Raw genomic sequence first — 21,245 nt, forward strand, 5'->3', positions numbered from 1 at the left:
GAAAGTAGGGAGGTTTATCAGGGAGGATGTATGAGTGTTTAGTTGCGACCGTCTAGCAATCCAAAGGTTGCATGCTCGAGTCGAAGACAACTGTAGCATTTGAACTTTTCCCCTAACCCTAATTCTACCCTTAACCCATTTGACCTAACCTTTGTCATAAGTTCACCTAACCACCAACAGAAATTCAGCCCATAATTATCTTTGTTGTTACGATGCAACTAGCAAACTGGCCTCAGAGAAAGACATATAATACTATACGTTCTTAAATATGTATAATATGTTACTTCAAGCAATTCATATGCTGCTGTACGATCGGGTAAGACGTATGATACTGTACATCCTCTAATTTGTGTGATATTTTTTACATTCACAACGTATCCTAAAGTAATGTAATATATCATACTAAACGTATGTACCAAATCCTACAAATTGCCCTGAGACCAGGTTGTGTGTGTAGCTACAGCAGGTCCCTAAGGCAGGGAAGCAGCTGGGCTGATCTCCATTACAGCACCAGAAACAATCAGTCCTGACTGTATTGTATGTAAGATAAGGTTGATAAGAACATGGACTGTACATACTGCAGCAGAACGACAAAACAATGCACTTGGACTGCACATGGAACACAAATAGACCAAATATAGACCACACAAGCAAATGATGGTCAAAGAAAGAACACTGAGCAATAAGATGCAGGTTGAAAAGCATTATAATGAGATTGGTACTCTACACATGCCCAGTGAGAAAAGCAAATCCGTCTGCTGGTGACACTTTGTTGCTGTCTTTTTGTAATGTGCTCTAAATCTCTGGGCTCAGGCTTTCCAAATGAGGAGGGCAACGCTTCGCTTCACAATGCCCAGAGTTCCGGGCTGTTCCGAGGGGCCTTGTTCTCACTGATGCTTTTGCTGACCCTGGAAAATACCCATCTGGCAATGGACCTTGTGCTTCACCATGCTAAAAGTGCAGGGGTGGACCGAGCTCAACGGCAACACACGCACGCACACAAATCATGCATGACAGCTTCAAACAGCACATACACACAACTAATACTAGCCTACACTTTCACACACCACACTCAAACATCACGTACACACACCCATGCAATAAACTCCATACAATAAACACACTACCCCCCCAACTACCTACCTGCCTAACACACACACACACACGTTAAATCCGCTTGGGCCACAGAACTACAAGGCCACCATATCCAAGCCGATCGATGGTCTCAACTCCTCACCAGTCAATCATAGGCACAACAGCATCCTTTACATTGTTCACAAACATCCAGCTTCCGTTGGTTGCTGTGATGCACTCAAAAACCTCCATATCCTCATATAGAGAAAGGAGCAGCAAGGAGCCGTTCATCCAAGGCTCATCTGAGAGCTCCTTCTCCTCCTCTCTCCCCGGGAGAGAACAGAACAGAATAGAGAGAAGAGAAGAGCCCTGGGAGATTTCCTTCAGCAGGCTTAGGGGTCTGATCTCCTCCTGCCAGCGTGATCTCTTAATAACAAGCTAGATTACGTCCCTGTGACAACACCTGCCAAACGGGACAAGAGGATCGCTGTGCTGTTGACTGACACTCCCCTTCCACCCCCACCCATCTGCATATACAGCACTGGAATGTGTCTGTCTTTCTGCATGCAGACAGGCAGGCTGCTCTCTCCCTCCCCACTAACCTGGTAGCCATGTAGACCCAGCTCCGATGCGATCAGCCCCCTTTCAAGCCAAGGCTTCATTCAACCAGAGGGAGCCACGGATGGGGGAAAGGAGGAGGCACAGGAGGATGAGGGGAAGGGGGGAGGATATGGGTTCCGGAGCATGCCAGGCGGATGAGAGGACAGATCGTTCCTTTTGGAGGGTGTACTGAGGCTAGTCCACAGCCTATTTCTATCTCTCGGTGTCTATCTCTCTGAGGCTGCTCCCTCCCTCCCTTTTTCACTCACAGACTCCCCTCTCTCCTGTTCCCCATGCATTTGTCACCGCTTCCTCTTGATTTTTGCGCCTGCTCTGTATGTATCCAAGCAAGGGTGTACTCGACTCTCACAATCACCAGTTTTATCCAATATTCACAGGCACACACAGGCTGATAGAGTAGAAGAGGGGGGAGAGGGACAGTGGCAGAGAGAGTTTGAGGGAGGGAACGTGACAGTGGCAGAGAGAGTGAGGGAGGGAACGTGACAGTGGCAGAGAGAGTGAGGGAGGGAGAGTGACAGTGGCAGAGAGAGTGAGGGAGGGAGAGTGACAGTGGCAGAGAGAGTATGAGGGAGGGAACGTGACAGTGGCAGAGAGAGTGAGGGAGGGAGGGAACGTGACAGTGGCAGAGAGAGTGAGGGAGGGAGAGTGACAGTGGCAGAGAGAGTGAGGGAGGGAGAGTGACAGTGGCAGAGAGAGTGAGGGAGGGAACGTGACAGTGGCAGAGAGAGTGAGGGAGGGAGGGAACGTGACAGTGGCAGAGAGAGTGAGGGAGGGAGAGTGACAGTGGCAGAGAGAGTGAGGGAGGGAGAGTGACAGTGGCAGAGAGAGTGAGGGAGGGAGAGTGACAGCGGCAGAGAGAGTAAGAGGTAGGGAACGTGACAGTGGCAGAGAGAGTGAGGGAGGGAACGTGACAGTGGCAGAGAGTGAGGGAGGGAGAGTGACAGTGGCAGAGAGAGTGAGGGAGGGAGAGTGACAGTGGCAGAGAGAGTATGAGGGAGGGAACGTGACAGTGGCAGAGAGAGTGAGGGAGGGAGGGAACGTGACAGTGGCAGAGAGAGTGAGGGAGGGAGGGAACGTGACAGTGGCAGAGAGAGTGAGGGAGGGAGAGTGACAGTGGCAGAGAGAGTGAGGGAGGGAGAGTGACAGTGGCAGAGAGAGTGAGGGAGGGAACGTGACAGTGGCAGAGAGAGTGAGGGAGGGAGGGAACGTGACAGTGGCAGAGAGAGTGAGGGAGGGAGAGTGACAGTGGCAGAGAGAGTGAGGGAGGGAGAGTGACAGTGGCAGAGAGAGTGAGGGAGGGAGAGTGACAGCGGCAGAGAGAGTAAGAGGTAGGGAACGTGACAGTGGCAGAGAGAGTGAGGGAGGGAACGTGACAGTGGCAGAGAGAGTGAGGGAGGGAGAGTGACAGTGGCAGAGAGAGTGTGAGGGCGGGAGAGTGACAGTGGTAGAGAGAGTGAGGGAGTGAGAGTGACAGTGGCAGAGAGAGTGAGGGAGGGAAAGTGACAGTGGCAGAGAGAGTGAGGGAGGAAGAGAAAGTGGTGGCTCTACTTTGCATTCTGCCACTGCTTGGTGCTCTGAGCCTGCTGGCCACTCAATTATTCATGCTGTTTATGAATGGAGGGGCTGACATCACCGGCATTCAGGTCACTTTACATTCTGGCCTCTTCTGAATCATACAACCAATCCCCAGAAGGCCCACTACACCCCAGAGCACACTGATATAAAACTTACAATACACATACAGTACAGTCCAGTCCACCCACCTACAAACTCAGCCAAAAATGAAACGTCCCTTTTTCAGGACCCTGTCTTTCAAAGCTAATTAGTAAAAATCAAAATGACTTCACAGATCTTTATTCTAAAGGGTTTAAACGCTGTTTCCCATGCTTGTTCAATGAACCATAAACAATTAATGAACATGCACCTGTGGAACGGTCGTTAAGACACTAACAGCTTACAGGCGGTAGGCAATTAAGGTCACAGTTCTGAAAACGTAGGGCACTAAAGAGGCCTTTCTACTGACTCTGAAAAACACCAAAAGAAAGATGCCTAGGGTCCCTGCTCATCTGCGTGAACGTGCCTTAGGCATGCTGCAAGAAGGCATGAGGACTGCAGATGTGGCCAGGGCAATAAATTACAATGTCTGTACTGTGAGACGCCTAAGACAGCGCTACAGAGAGACAGGATGGACAGCTGATCTTCCTCGCATTGGCAGACCACGTGTAACAACACCTGCACAGGATCGGTACATCCGAACATCACACCTGCGGGACAGGTACAGGATGGCAACACCAGGAACGCACAATCCCTCCATCAGTGCTCAGGCTGTCCGCAATAGGCCGAGAGAGGCAGGACTGCGGGCTTGTAGGCCTGTTTTAAGGCAGGTTCTCACCAGACATCACCGGCAACAACGTCGCCTATGGGCACAAACCCACTGTCGCTGAACCAGACAGGACTGGCAAGAAGTGCTCTTCACTGACGAGTCATGGTTTTGTCTCACCAGGGGTGATGGTCGGATTCAAGTTTATCGTCGAAGGAATGAGCATTACACCGAGGCCTGTACTCTGGAGCGGGATCGATTTGGAGGTGGAGGGTCCGTCATGGTCTGGGGCGGTGTGTCACAGCATCATCGGACTGAGCCTGTTGTCATTGCAGGCAATCTCAACGCTGTGCGTTACAGGGAAGACATCCTCCTCCCTCATGTGGTACCCTTCCTGCAGGCTCATCCTGACATGACCCTCCAGCATGACAATGCCACCAGCCATACTACTCGTTCTGTGTGTGATTTCCTGCAAGACAGGAATGTCAGTGTTCTGCCATGGCCAGCAAAGAGCCAGGAACTCAATCCCATTGAGCACATCTGGGACCTATTGGATCGGAGGGTGAGGGCTAGGGCCATTCCCCACAGAAATGTCCGGGAACTTGCAGGTGCCTTGGTGGAAGAGTAGGGTAACCTACCTGCCAGCAAAAACTGGCAAATCTGGTGCAGTCCATGAGGAAGAGGCACTGCAGTACTTAATGCAGCTGGTTGCCACACCAGATACTGACTGTTACTTTTGATTTTGACTCCCCCCTTTGTTCAGGGACACATTTTTCCATTTCGGTTAGTCACATGTCTGTGGAACTTGTTCAGTTTGTCTCAGTTGTTGAATCTTGTCATGTTCCTACAAATATTTACTCATGTTAAAACTTCTTATGGCTGCAGGGGCAGTATTGAGTAGCTTGGATGAAAAATGGCCTGCTCCTCAGTCCCAGTTGCTAATATATGCATATTATCATTAATATTGGAAAGAAAACACTCTGAAGTTTCTAAAACTGTTTGAATGATGTCTGTGGGTATAACAGAACTCATATGGCAGGCAAAGACCTGAGAAGAAATCCAAACAAGAAGTGGGAAATCTGAGGTTGGCACTTCCTAAGGCTTCCACTAGATGTCAACCGTCTTTAGAAACGTGTTTGAGGATTCTACTGTGAAGTGGGACCGAATGAGAAGGGAATGAGTAAGGTCTGCCATGAGCTGACCGTACTCTGACCATGCTCTGACCATGAGAGGGAGCTCTGTTCCATCGCACTTCTGAAGACAATGGAATTCTCCGATTGGAACATTATTGATGTTTTATGTTAAAAACATCCTAAAGATTGATTCCATAAATCATTTGACATGTTTCTACGGACAGAAACGGAACTTTTTGACATTTCGTCTGCATAGGGAAAGCACTTCATGACTTTGGATTTGTTTACCAAACGTGCAAACAAAAGTAGTTCTTTGGACATAAATGATGGACATTATCAAACTAAATCAAACATTTAATGTGGAACTGGGATTCCTGGGAGTGCATTCCTGGTAAGTGAATATTTATAATGCTATTTATGACTTCTGTTGACTACCCAATATGGCGGATATCTTTTTGGCTGCTTTGTCGTCTGAAAGCTGTACTCAGATTATTGCATGGTTTGCTTTTTCCGTAAAGTTTTTTTAAAATCTGACCCAGCGGTGTCATTAAGGAGAAGTGTATCTATATTTCCATGTCTAACAATTGTATTTTCATCAACATTTATAATGAGTATTTCTGTAAAATGATGTGGCTCTCTGCAATATCACCGGATGTTTTTGGAACTAGTGAACGTAACGCGCCAAAATATACTGAGATTTTTTCAATATAAATATGCACTTTATCAAACAAAACATATATGTATTGTGTAACATGAAGTCCTATGAGTGTCATCTGATGAAGATGATCAAAGGTTAGTGATTAATTTTCTCTCTATTTGTGCTTTTTGTGACTCCTCTCTTTGGCTGGAAAAATGGCTGAATTTTTCTGTGACTTGGTGGTGACCTAACATAATTGTTTGTGGTGCTTTCGCTGTAAAGCCTATTTGAAATCGGACATTTTGGTGGGATTAACAACACGATTAACTTTAAAATGGTATAAGATACATGTATGTTTGAGGAATTTTAATTATGAGATTTATGTTTGAATTTGGCGCTCTGCACTTTCACTGGCTATTGTCATATCGATCCCGGTAATGGGATTGCAGCCCTAAGAAGTTTTCAGTTTGCTGAAAATAAATGCAGTTGACACAGAGGACGTTTCTAATTATGAAATGTCAATAGGAAATACAAGCATCTCTTTCTATTCCCGTATGCGTCTATTTACAAGGTGTGAAGTATACTTAACAAAAATACAATACAACAATTTCACCAATTTTACTGAGTTACAGTTCACTTAAGGAAATCAGTCAATTGGAGAGGACGATCAGCTGTCCGTCCTGTCTCTCTGTAAATTCATTAGGACTCAATGGGAGGGCCTGGGGGGCATAGGCCCACCCAGTTAGGAGCCAGGCAATAATAATTTGTTTTTCCCCACAACAGACAGAAATACTCAGTTTCATCAGCTGTCTGGGTGGCTGGTCTCAGACGATCCTACAGGTGAAGAAGCCGGATGTGGAAGTCCTGGGCTGGTGTGGTTACACGTAGTCTGCGGTTGTGAGGCCGGTTGGACATACTGGCAAATTCTCTAAAACGATGTTGGAGCGACTTATGGTAGAGAAATTAACATTCAACAGATCTGGTGGACATTCCTGCAGTCACCATGACAATTGCACACTCCCTCAAAACTTGAGACATCTGTGGCATTGTGTTGTGTGACAAAACTGACATTTTAGAGTGGCCTTTTATTGTCCCCAGCACAAGGTGCACCTGTGTGATGATCATGCTGTTTAATCAGCTTCTTGATATGCCACACCTGTCAGGTGGATGGATTATCTTGGCAAGGAGAAATGCTCCCTAACAGTGATGTAAACACATTTAAGAGAAATAAGCTTTTTGTCCATATAGAAAATGTCTGGGATATTTTATTTTAGCTCATGAAACATGGGACCAACACTTTAAAGGTTGCGTTTTGATTTTGTTCAGTATAATTTTTGTATTAACACTTTAATCTCACAACATATAGTGGATTCAATATTTACAGTTTATTAATTACTTATAGTTGCCTCCAGCACCACCAATAGCTGGTGTAATGAAAACAGGAAACAATTAAATACTTGAGATATTACACTGTCGTATGGATCATAAATCTAATGGTCCAACTCCTACAGACCTTAAACCATAGGTCAATCTGCACTTCAAAGATGTTCGCATTTACACCTTTGTCATTAGTCAATCTGCTGCAGTGAAAAACGCTTGCTTAAGTTATTTTCACTGACCTTTGCATTTGAAGTTACCACTTTAAATACTGTTATCCTCATGACTCGCTAAGAAATTGTAGTTTTAAGTTGGCAACAAGGTAATTTATCAGCCAATGCCACTTCAGTAGGCTACATAGCCTATGTGAAGCTAGGTATGCCTAAGTTTAAACAGGCAGCACAATTCTGATATTTTTCCACTAATTGGTTTTTTGACCAATCACATTAGATCTTTTCACAGAAGATATTTTTCAGAGATGATCTGATTAGTGAAAAAAATAGATCAGATTGGGGTTCCTGTGTAAACACGGCCATATTTAATGACTCATTTACACAAATGAATATTACCCTTCATCAGGCTTTAGCTTCTTGCTGCTTCCGCAGGGCTGGACTTGAGTGGTTCCATCAAGACAGAGAGCATCTAAAAATACCACTGGCAAAGTTGTGATTTATACTTTTTTTCAAAGCCTATTAAGGATGTGTATGCTGCCTGGATACACCATATCACTAAGTTCATCAGGTTGAGCGGAAAACTTCACCCACAGGTTCTCCCAAAAAGGCCTTATCCAAGGGGGTGGAACTTTTTGTCCAAAGTTAGGTCACTCACATAGCTTAAAATGCTGATGTAAAGTGGATTAAACACCTAACCTTCTCATGCTCTTAAATTTGAAAGCTGCATATATCAAAAAGACCCATTTGTCAACTTTGTATAGTACATAGTACAGCACCATACATACTGCAATGATACACCTGATGATTTAGCCTCAGTTTCATGTAAAGAAAACACCCCCCAAAAAGCCTGAGGTCTGGTGCTGGAAATAATTGATCCTGTGGCTGCTCTGACTAGCGCTGTGGGACAAAGACTCGTATCCAGCCCAGTCTCTCCCTGCCTGGATAAGACTGCCTGGACTCACATCAAAACTAACCTACTTTTATTTGCTCTCATTGTTGTGCACCCAAGGGCGACCCAGGTGGCCCAACTGACCAAGACTGAGAGAAACACTAAGGCATGACTGGGTAGTGTATGGGGTCCATAGGAGTAGCTAAATGGCTGTTCTGCCACAGGCCTGGTTTACTACTAGTGCCACACGGGTCAGTATTGTGTTCTGTTAGACGCTGTTCCAATGACCGCCCAATGTTGAGAGCCTCTGTTCTGTCTTTCTGGGCCAAGGGACTGTTTACACCGTCACCATAGCAACCCCAATGCGGCATTGCACAGCTGAATCAGAAGTGTCTGTCTCAGCCGGGCGTAATTTGGCCATGTGGTTACCACGGCGACAAGCCATGTGTGTGAGTTACCACCACTCTTGAAGTGGGAGACCAGAGAAAGACAGTGAGAGAGAAAGGGAGGGAGAGAGAGAAACAGAGAGGGGTGGAGTTGGGGAGAATGGACCGCCTCACAATCAGATATTTATCCTGTCAATGGGTGTTGGGACATATTAGGATAGCACTCACACACTAGGTTATCTACTGGCATGGTGTTTTAAAGTGCACTTCGCTGAAAGCAGTGTTGCACAAGCTCCAATCTGAGAGCATCATCCTCTGAGCATGGATCAATGTGCTTTACTCACATTAGAACTTTGTCAAAACAACACTTCTCCCCCTTACACTCAGCAGACAGGACACAGAGAAGATATTTAGTGAGTCCTGCTGAGACAATTCAGCAAAACTGTAGTGTGTGTGTGTGTGTGTGTCTGTGTGTGTGTGAATACAAGCCACAGTCTGATAGTGTTTTACACTAGACTATAAGTTAGATATGTATCACAGTGAAACTACCACTGTACATCCATCCCTGCTGCCCTGCTTTGAGAGGCACTTGGGGACAGAAAGACAGCGCACTTGGGACTGCAGGGAGTTGTGGGGGCAGGGTCACTGAGAGGTGACAGAGGGAGAGGAAACAGGCTGCCAACAGGACAAAGCCCTCCACAGGACACACGGCATGGCACCAACCGCCAACGGGACAGGGCCATCTGTGGAGGACGTGGCAGAAGCAGGCTTCTGGGCATGGGGGTGGTGAGGAGAGGTGATTGTGACATGCAGGACTGACTGACTGGGAGAGAGGGGTATTTCTTTATTTGGGCCCCAACTTACTGCTGTACCCCTAGAAATCTGACCACTATAGGGAACCACTGTGATCAAGTCAATACTTCATGTACCTGTACACCCAGCGACTATTACAGAATGACCAGTCTGAGATTAGGGATTTTATCTAGAAAGAAATCATACTAATGCATCGAAATAACCTGATATGGATGAAACACAATTAACTATATGAAATCCTGTAAATCTTTGAAAATGATAATAAAAACATTGAAAAGAGAAACAATGCCTTAATACAAGGGTAATTCAATTAAAATGTTGTGCTTTACAAAAACATGCAGAGTGGGGTTAGAAACGGCGAAATGTCCATTCTGCATATATCAGCAGGCCTATGACGAATCAAAACCTGACCTATTCTTTTTATCTGGGAAAGAGAATGATTATATTCCAACTGCTCCGTAAATCCCCTGGTGCTCAAAGGTCTCTCTATCATGTACGGCGGTAATATATCAAATTCAGGGAATGGGTTCTTTACTATGCTTTTTTTTTCTTTTTTTTTGGAAAAGAACTTTATATGTTCAGTCAACGCTCATTGAAAAAACAAGTGTACAGATGGAACCCTTCAGCGTGTACTTTCATTAGCTAACCACTCGTCAGGGAGGAATGGCACGGACGGACGCTGTGGACTGTGTACGCCTGGCTGCTCCTAAATAACACAGCTCACGGTCCATTAATGACGAGGTGCAGGCCTCTGTGTGAATACAGGGAGTGTTAACACTGTAGACTAAATGCTCCCAGATTCTGTTAACACTCAACTGCCCCGGCCTGACTCCATACTATACATCATTACAACAGGCTTGTTTCATCCTATATAAAGAAGAGCCGCTGCCTTTGGGTGAGTGTCCCCTGCTTTCTGTTCTATCGGTTTTCCTCGCACAGTAGTATTGGAAAGTTTGGATAGAAACGTGTGAGAATATGATGCGGAAATGGCACTTAGCCTGTGAAAACTATGTCTTGGCCAGAATCTACCTCCACTTGAATGACAGTCAATCCAAAAATAACCCAAAGCTGAGATACATTCATCACCATCCCTTCTCCTCACACATAATCAACAGATATGGGCTGTACTATCCACTTGCCAATGCCAGCAATCAAACACACAAGAGTATGTTGAAGCAAAATATGGCCAGCTAGTTATATGACTGTTGTTTTGCAGGTTTGTATTGATTATTATAGGGTGCTAGGTGCATCTCTGAACACTTCAGAGCTTGTTTCATTTGACCACAAATAGATAAAAGGAAGCTTAGAACCTATAACATATCAACCTGTGTCAGATTATATTGCTAGTCTATGGTGCTTGTCTATTTCACATACTGTACATTAACAGCATCATGTTATTACGTTATCCTTGCACTAATAATGTTATGTATTACATCAGGGTGCTGGATATACAGGGAAAGAAGGTTTTTCTCTGGATCTAAAAGGGGCTTAGGTGGTGGGCGTGGCAGGGGGCATGTCAATGGACACGGTTGGCTGTTGGCTCGGCTGACTTTTAGAGAACATTTTAGAAACCCCCATTGCACCGAATTTTAGAATTTAAGACAATTTCCTGCAATTCTACAAAGATGGTCATAGAAAATAGAGACATTTTAATGGTCAATTCCTGCAATTCTACACATTTTGCCATGGAGCTGAGAGAAAATGTTGCACTTTTAAAGCTATTTTCCTACATATTCTATGCATTCAGTCATGGCTAATGCTGTGTTATTTTGCTCAAACCTAATAACAAAATCAATACTGCTAAATTCATTGTTTTAGGAATTTATTCTCCCAGACCGTCCAGCTTTTACTTTGGATGATTGTTAGTTCTCCAAGATTATATTATAAAAATATATGGCGACATGATCTTTTCCACATACTTCTCTGGTTTTAGTCATTAAAATTTACACTGAAAACTTTTTTCCATCCCGAAAATTAACTGTTTGGCAGAAATACCCCTGGAAAGCTCTGACCGCGCAGGAGGAAAGCTTATAAAGAATTGGAGATGACAACAGGCCGCTTGGAGAGAATATGGTGAATACAGACAGAGAGACAGAGACAGAGAGACAGAGAGATATTAACAGTCATCACCTACAGAGAGATGAACCTGGAGAAGAGTCCCTTAAGCAAGCTGGCCATGGGGCTCTGTTCAAACACAAACACACCCCACAGAGTCTCAGGACAGCATGAATGAACAAGAAAACTAGAATGCTATTTTGCTCTAAACAGAGGTGGAAACTGAGCTGCACTTCCTAACCTCTTGCCAAATGTATGTTCATATTAGAGACACATATTTACCTCAGATTACACAAACCCACCAAAAACAAATCCAATTTTGATGAACTCCACAGTGCGCCACCATAGCCACAAGATTTGTGACCTATTGCCACAAGAAAAGGGCAACCAGTGAAGAACAAACACCATTGTAAATACAACCCACATTTATGTTGATTTATTTTCCCTTTTGTAGTTTAACTATTTGCACATCGTTACAACACTGTATATTGTAATGAACACGATGGGAGACAGATAGCTGGTTTCAAGCGCAGGGCGCAACAGGTGTATACTGTAAAGGACCACAGGAGGAGGCAGGTAGCTGGGTCCAGGGGCAGGCAGAAGGTCATACACAGGGGTCCAAAAAGGCAACAGTACAGGCAGGGAAAAGGCTATTCATGTCTTCCGGGAGATCAGGCAATATGTTGATAACAGGAAATACAATAGGCTAAAGTACAGACAGGGAATAGGCAAAAGGCGTCGTTAGTGAGGAAGGCAAAAACTATCATACATGGGAGGATTAAATTACTGGAAAACAGAGCTCAGAATAGAAGTGTCACAAAACAAACAATACCTCACAATGATGGGGTGCAAAGAACTGAACTAAATAGTGTGTGATAATGACATACAGGTGTGTTGTACTGTGTGAACAGGTGATCAGAATTCAGGAGATTGGGATCTGGAGAGTGAACTGCGTTCAGGGGATCTACATGCTTGAGAGTGTGAGTTGGATGCAGACGTTACATATATAGCCATAATATGACATTTGAAATGTCTCTATTCCTTTGGAACTCTTGTGAGTGTAATGTTTACTGTCTATTTATGATTGATTATTTCACTTTAGTGTATTATCTATTTAACTTGTTTTGGCAATGTAAACATATGTTTCCCATGCCAATAAAGCCCTCTGAATTGCATTGAATTGAATTGAGAGAGAGACAGTAGGAACAGCAAAGCTCCAGTCCAGGGAGAACAATCGTGTGTCTCACTCAGAGAGAGACAGAAAGAGCGAGACAAGATTTTGTTCCGAAATTCTCGCAAACCCAGGCCACTTTGCAGTTGTTCTTTTCATGGCAACTGGAAAGAGAGAGAGCGTGTAAGTGGGTGTCTGTGTATGTGTTAAGGGATAGGAGAAATTGTCTAGCGTTTTGTCATGTGTTGGATGCTTCCATCGGAATCATTACGAATAATACAAATTCAGCTTGCCACATAACAGTTACCATGGCACTGGCCTTACTGAATAATACAGAGACATTTCTTTTATAAGGGCCTTTCTTCATCCCTTACGGCTTTTATTTATGCATCCCCATCTTGGTGCAGCCCGGGTTGGGGAGCCTCCATTGTTATGTCACTGAAAATAACCCTGCAGAATATGTCCCTGTAGGAAGACATGGCAGCACTGTATAATAGCTGTTTTGTGTGTGTGTGTGTGTGTGTGTGTGTGTGTGTGTGTGTGTGTGTGTGTACAGACAAACACTGCAGTCCACTCTGAGTGCGAGTGTTTGGTCCACATGATAAAGGAACTGCCTTTACAGTATCAGCCACCAGTAGACTAACAGTCAGACACGTGCAGTGTGAGTTCCATCCCCTGGTTCCCCTGGTTAGGATTAGGTTTAGGAGCTAGGGTAAGTTTTAGGGTTAGGTTTAAGGTAAGAGTACAGGTTAGGGAAAATAGGATTTTGAATTTGACTGAATTGTGTGTCCCCACAAGGTTAGCTGTACAAGACTGTGTGTGTGTGTGCGCTTACATATGGGAACATATTTTGTGAGAGGGTTGACATGTTTTGCCATGGTTTTTGTCATGGATGTTCTTTTCACAACACATTGAGAACATTAAAAGGTATTATACATGGGGAGGTGAGGAAGCTAATATCACTTCCTGAAGCTACTGGGCATTAGTGTCACAAAGCACCTTCTCCATACCCCCTTAAAGACAACACTCTCCAAACACATTCGGCAACTAAACCACAGGCACTGACTGGGTCAGAGTGCATCCCATTCCCCCATTGGAATCACCTTAAAGAGGGCACACATGACACCTCATTAAGACAGCTAATGCAGCTATCACTAATGTTAACCTCTCCATGTCTGTTACCACAACCCAGACCTTTACTGACTCTCTAGCTTATTACACTAGCTATGTAGAATTACAGCAGAATACATATAACACAAATTCAATCATGTGTATTCATTGTACTAATATGTCAGTGGGATTCATTAGGGAATAATGGGGTGAAACAAAGCACTTGTCAACACGGCAGACTAGGCCTACTTAAAATAGTTAAATGACATGCTTTTTTCATTTTAATGTCTCTGACACTTTCTCACGAGGGAGGTGCATCCACAGAGCACGAGGAGTGTGAGTTTAAGAAGCAAGCAAGGGATTTGATAAAGGAAGGTAAGAGGGAGGGACACAGGGTGTGAAAGGAAGGTGAGATCATATTAATGTTCTGGTGACCAGAACAAGCCTGGCAGAGATCCGACTCAGAGTCAGACCCGTGATAAATCTGCTGCTCCATCCACATCAGCAGAGAGAGAGAGCCTGCTGCTGAGTCACTGTCCCTCACTGTCCCCCCCCACTCTGCTCCCATTCCGGTGGGCCTGAGAGGGAGACCGAACAGAGGGGCTCACAGAATGAGCACTTTACCTCACAGAATTATGTAAATTACACTCCAAATTGTCAGATTCCAACAAGGTGCTGAGCCAAAATATCTTCCAGAGATGTGATAAGACATCGTCACACTATCACAGACATGACTTTAGTCTCTGTTACTAACCGACTACCACCCAGTACTCAGCCCTGCACCTTAAACACAGCTTCCATATGTACACTTAGCCCACTCTAAAAAGTTCAGTTTTGTCACACAACATAATGCCACTCTGGGATGCTTTGGATAGTTCCAGTTCCCACCAATATCCAGCAACCATTGAAGAGGAGTGGAACAACATTCCACAGGCCACAATCAACAGCCTAATAAATTCTATGCGAAGGAGATGTGTTGAGCTGCATATTGACTGGTTTTCTAATACACACCCCTACCTTTTTTAAGGTATCTGTGACCAACAGATGCATATCTGTATTCCCAGTCATGTGAAATCCATAGATTAGTGCCTAATGAATTGATTTAAATTGACCGATTTCCTTAGATTAACTATAACTCATAAAATCTTCGAAATTGTTCCTTGTTGCGTTTATATTATTGTTCAGTATACATAGTCATTGAACACTGGTCACTTTAGTAATGTCTACATATTATTTTACACACTTCATATGTACAGTGGCAATTTTAGCATGTACATCTTGGTGGGGGATTTTAGCATGTAAATCTTGGGGGGGATTTTAGCATGTAAATCTTGGGGGAGATTTTAGCATGTAAATCTTGGGGGGGATTTTAGCATGTAAATCTTGGTGGGGGATTTTAGCATGTAAATCTTGGGGGGGAATGCATGCCAGCAAAGCCACTACACAACACTAAACAATACATTAATTGCACTATAACGGTGACAAACGGTGCCCACAAACTGTTAGGGCCTACATTAAGCTGTCCCAACAGCAGAGTTCCAACAGAAGTCCCAAAACCTTACCAAGGCAACACCTGGCTATCAGCGGAGCCTTGTCTGGCAGTGAAACAGTTAATTCAGCTTAATTTACTGCCTTAAAAAAAACATAGCTAATGTGGCTGACTTGCTTAAACAAATGGTGGTTTCTACTGACAATTAAGATGTACAAACTATAGTAAGGGGATGACGTAATTTCGATAAAGACATTAGTGAGCGAGCTAGGACGTAGTCAATATAGCTATTTGTTCAGCACTTTTTAAACATACATAATTCAGAACATGGGCCATTCTTACAGTATTCTCCCTGTACACCAAGTCAGAACCGTAGGATAAATAAAAGGGGCAAAAAGCAGACAATGAAAGCTCTTACAATATTCAATGATGACATTTCTCTAAAACAGGTTATAGGCTACATGTGCACCACCAAGTCAGAACAGTAGGCGGAATTAAGAGGAAGAAAACTGACCAAATTATTAGGACGAGGCACATGTGCAACTAATAGCTTACTACACACCATACACTTAGTATTACTTTCTTAGCTACAGTATACATACAGTGGCAAGAAAAAGTATGTGAACCCTTAGGAAATACCTGGATTTCTGCATAAATTGGTCATAAGATTTGATCTGATCTTTATCTAGATCACAATAGACAAACACAGTCTGCTTAAAATAATAACACAAACAATTATACGTTTACTTGTCTTAATTGAACACACCGCGTAAACATTCACAGTGCAGGGTGGAAAAAGAACGTGAACCCTTGGTTTTAAAAACTGGTTGACCCTCCTTTGGCAGCAATAACCTCAACCAAACGTTTCCTGTAGTTGAGGATCAGACCTGCACAACAGTCAGGAGTAATGTTGGACCATTCCTCTTTACAAAACTGTTTCAGTTCAGCAATATTCTTGGGATGTCTGGTGTGAACTGCTCTCGTGGTCATGCCACAGCATCTCAATCAGGTTGAGGTCAGGACTCTGACTGGGCCACACCAGAAGGTGTATTTTCTTCTGTTGAAGCCATTCTGTTGTTAATTTACTTCTGTATTTTGGGTTGTTGTCCTGTTGCATCACCCAACTTCTGTCGAGCTTCAATTGGCAGACAGCCTAACATTCTCCTGTAAAATTCATGATAGCAAGCTGTCCAGGCCCTTAGGCAGCACCAAACCATGATGCTCCCTCCACCATACTTTACAGTTGGGATGAGGATTTGACGTTGATGTGCTGTGCCTTTTTTTCTCCACACATAGTGTTGTGTGTTCCTTCCAAACAACTTAACTGTAGTTTCCATCTAGGTGCACTTTTGCAAACTTCAGAAGTGCAGCAATGTTTTCTTTTTGGACAGCAGTGGCTTCTTCCGTGGTGTCCTCCCATGAACACAATTATTGTTTAGTGTTTTACGTATTGTAGACTCGTCAACAGAGATGTTAGCATGTTCCAGAGATTTCTGTAAGTCTTTAGCTGACACTCTAGGATTCTTCTTAACCTCATTGAACATTCTGTGCTGTGCTCTTGCAGTCATCTTTGCAGGACAGTCACTCCTAGGGAGAGTAGCAACAGTGCTGAACTTTCTCCATTTATAGACAATTTGTCTTACCTTGGACTGATGAACATCAAGGCTTTTAGAGATACTTTTGTAACCCTTTCCAGCTTTATGCAAGTCAGCGATTGCTTAGCCACTAATATCTTCCAAACCACTCATTGTTGAATTTCTCTTCATTATTTCTCTTCATATGACAATGATAAAAAAATAATGTGCCAGTAGATTGTCTACTTGATTTATGATGACTGCTAGCTTGCTAGCTAAGATTTTGAAAGTATGATTTTAAATCCATTTTAGAATAAGGATGTAACGTAACATAATGTGGAAAAGTCAAGGGGTCTGAATACTTTTCCGAATGCACTGTATTTATATTCCGGGGTTTGACACTGCTCGTTCTAATATTTCTATATTTCTTAATTATTTTATTTTGTGGATTAGAGTGTATTGTAGGTATTACTGTACTGTTGGAGCTAGGAACATAAATCATTTCGCTATATAAAATCTGCCTCAAATGTACGCAATCAATAACATGTAATTTGATTTGAGAAAGCATGGACAAAATACATTGTTTATAGCTTCCTTGTGTGCTATAGCTGATGCAGAAGGATATAACAGTGAGGGACCCATCAACTCAGATTAACTCACACAGCAGGACAATACTTTACTCATACCCAGTTCCTTTATGGAATACCAAAGAGAAAGATGAACCACTACCAAAGAGATGTATACTTGAGGTCTGAGATGTTTTCCCAGATAAACAATACCCAGAGAGCCACTGGGCTCCACAGTAACAGAGTGACACAAACAACCACAATGTCTTCCACTCCACATGATGTTTCCTGGAAACCAGCAGAATTTTCAGCAATGACACGTCACATTTTCTCTTGCCCAGTGTCTTTGCGTACAAAGTTGACATGGTTATTGTGTCCCTGCCTATGAAGAACACTTCCATGAACAAAATAATGACGCAAAAGCTTGTTGCTCTAACGATGTCATCAGACTAATGAATGTAATCAACTACACTGGCCATCTATGGGCATTGAGGAGGTAGCTCAGGTGGCCTTTTACAGTTGGATGTTTTTAGGGATGTTGTTGTGGCTAAGTGAGTGCTTACTATAACTGGTTTGATATTCATTCATTTATTTTCACTAGTTAGTTTCATCCAGTGACTGTTCATTTGATGTTGAGATGATTTCAGCCCTTGCTGTTCTTCTGCACTGTACAGAATGCAACAGGAGGATGCTGTGGAGGTTTGTATGTGAGGCTGAGGCTCCAGCGCAGTAGCAGGGTGGTGCTGAATGGACAGCTCCCTGTAGGAGAGAAAGCCTGTCAAGCAGGCGAGATTATAAAGAGACTACTGACCTGCAAATGACTAACCTGATCCTTACCTTAACCAAGCCCTTAACCTAATTTAAAACAAATCTGGAATGAAATATCGGTTTTCAGGTCAGGAGTGTACGTATAGCCTTTTCCCTGTCAGGCAGCTGGGACAGATTTGTCCCTCTCTCATCAACACCCACTACTGACTGCACTACACCAGCAGCAACACTGACTATTAAAGGTTTGTGCCAGTTATAATAAGCTCCATCACAGGAATTAGAATTGTCGGTAGAAAGACAAAATGGTATGCGTTTAAAAAAATATATATATTTTTAAAGAACAGCAATGTCAATGTCCTGATCTACAGCTTGCAGTGGCTGTAGATCTTGACATACATTTGTAGTTTCAGTATATCTGTACATTTCTTATGTAATCTCAGTACATTTATTATGTCACTGTTATGCGAGTCAGCAGCAAGACACACATGATTTGTGTAACTATTTCAAATGTCCTGAGTCCAAATCCAGACCAGACTTTTTATTTGTTCCTAAGAATAGTATTTCTAGCTAATCTGCATTACTCCCACACTGTGGTGTGGTGTGTGGGATGGGATGTCTATTTTCTTCTGTCAGGCAGGCAGGCAGGCCAGATTTTGTGCTGCCTGCTGGGAGTCTCTCCCTAGGACCATATTTATGGTCACTGTTTTTTTCAGACACGTATAGGTTGACCACTGCCAGCCAAATCAGACTGCTATGGGCGATCAGGTGACTGAGTGGCTGTCACATTTGTTTACCGTCAGACCGACCAGGGAAAATGTGTCCACAATCGCTAATGCCAACCCCACAGTCGCACATGGCCAATGGTAGAGACATAGAGCTGTAATGGCCCTACTGTCACAACCACGCACACCTGATGTAATCCACATGGACAAATCTAACACACATACAGTTCAAGAGTTTAAATACTATGGGATTAGCCAGCCCAGACATAACCAAAACACCACAGGGTGGAAACAATGGCCAAGTCAAGGAAACACTCTTTTCCCAAAAGTTAAAAGAGAGATGTGATCATGCTCTGGCTCCACCATAAATAAAAATCAAAGTACATTAAAGCACTCATTAAAAACACAGCCACTTCCTGATTCTGCAAGGGAAGCAGGACCAAAATAGACAGGCTCTCACACCAAATCCCCAACACACAGAATTAATACCAGAACAAAAAAGGAGAGGAGAGGGGTGGGCCAGGGAACAGACCGTTTGGATGCATAAAGAAACCAATAGACAACTCCAACATAGCCAGTCGAGTAAAAACATTTAAGTTTCCAGACATCATGACTGACAAAGCAACTCTTGCTGTCTGTTGACTGTGAAGACGGACAGAGAAAGAGAAAACAGACTTGATGAGAGTGCAACAGGGTATCAAACGCACATCTTAGTGCGTGGTGGGGTCAAATGGAGGGGATAGTAAGTGATGTGACAATGACAAACAACTTGGAGGTTGCAGTGAACAGGAGCAGTGTTCTGCCACAGTGAGAGATGGGTTGTGCTATCCGGGAACCTTGGAACGTCCCTACCCTAAACCCTAACCCCTACCATAACCTTAAGCATAACCCTTACCTTACCTTACCCTAACCCAGGGGTGGGCAAACTTTTTGACTCGCGGGCCACAATGGGTTCTAAAATTTGACAGAGGGGCTGGGCCAGGAGCATTTGGAGGGAGTGTTTGGGCCGGATATACTAAAGCATTAAATGTAGTGTGTGCAAACCTCATAGCACAGTAAGAACACTACAACCCAATTTATTAACTGTCTTTCAAATGTGAAAAATAGCCCTTATCAGTTAATAAATTTGTCTCAAGGAATATGCAAGATATGGCATTTACATACTATTTCGCAGATACTGGGAGGAGGAAATGTAAATAGATTAAAATAACATACGCACTGTGATTTATCAAGATTGCGTCTGTTTTTAATAAGTTTCAATCGAAGGTGCAAAGTTAAAGAAATCAACATTTATTGAAAAATGGAATCACTTTCAACATTCAAAACATATTATTACACAACGAAATACTCAAGCTCAATAATATCTAATAATATCTAAATAACTTGCCTTGGTACTTGACTCTTGAATTGCAGTTTGTCGGTGAAAAAAGTTTTGTTGACTCTGTAAATTAGCTGCCAACCTCTGAGCAGTAGCCGCCCGTTCTTGTGTTGACTGCTTGCTAGCATAGTTTGCATGCTTCGTGGCAAAGTGACGGCTGATATTGTACTCTTTGAAAACCGCAACAGCTTCTTGGCATATCAGACATACAGCCGTTGATCGGACTTCAGTGAAGAAGTATTTTGTTGTCCACTCCTTATTAAACACTCGGCATTCGCTGTCCACTTTCCTTCTCTTTGGTCCGCTCATTTTCACAGAAGGGCTTAATGGTGACGTGAAACGAAGTGAAAATTAAAGTGAAATAAAGAGAAATACGCGCCACTCCAACAACGGTCAATGTGTTTTGAGTGCGCCATCTATTGGGGAAACGTGGGCATTGCAGGGAAAGGGGAAAAAATGAGGTTTTTACTATAATTTGGACAAGTTCGGCGGGCCGGATTAAAAAGCCTAACGGGCCGTATGTGGCCCGCGGGCCGTAGTTTGCCCATGTCTGCCCTAACCCCTTACCTTAATAATTTTTACTAAAATGGGGTAAAATCAGAGTTGGGACATCTCAAGGATCCCACTTAGACTTTTCCGTGAGAGACGTGCTCCTGTACCCTTACAGTATATCAATGACTAAACCCAAGATGGGCCCTGAATGCAGAAAGTAGTGGCAGCTGTGTTTGTTCCAGGAAGGGATGTCTAATGGTGTGGTGAGGACTGGAGGATTGTGTTCTGCTCTCATCAGGTTTAGTCAGCATTCTATTTGATTCTGTATGGCTGTGACCTCGCTGATGATGCTCACAGCCTATGTGGACAGTCTCCCAGGGCCTGTCTGCACTACAGTATTGTATTTACAATACCCCCTACTTGTCCCTAACTTCGTCCTTCAATATTTGACTCTCATCTCTGCAGTGGACATACAGGTAACTGCTAAAACAGAGTAT

At 43.5% G+C, this 21,245-nt stretch overlaps 1 protein-coding gene across 3 annotated transcripts in view; it reads right to left on the reverse strand.

Moving 5' to 3' along the window:
• The window catches only part of gramd1bb (GRAM domain containing 1Bb), an 85,911-nt gene that overhangs the window by 33,335 nt on the left and 31,331 nt on the right, over positions 1-21,245 (reverse strand). For 2 of the 3 annotated variants that reach the window (XM_029681278.2, XM_065000426.1), the window contains exon 1: positions 1,238-1,405. The exons of the other annotated variant lie outside the window; for it this stretch is intronic. In XM_029681278.2, coding sequence (XP_029537138.2) covers positions 1,238-1,365 — 128 coding nt within the window. In that variant the 5' untranslated portion in view covers positions 1,366-1,405. Of the gene's footprint in view, positions 1-1,237; positions 1,406-21,245 lie in introns of those variants that run through there. 3 annotated transcript variants of the gene reach the window in all.

Source organism: Oncorhynchus nerka, linkage group LG14 (genome assembly GCF_034236695.1).
Source record: "Oncorhynchus nerka isolate Pitt River linkage group LG14, Oner_Uvic_2.0, whole genome shotgun sequence".
NCBI classification, from domain to species: Eukaryota; Metazoa; Chordata; class Actinopteri; order Salmoniformes; family Salmonidae; genus Oncorhynchus; species Oncorhynchus nerka.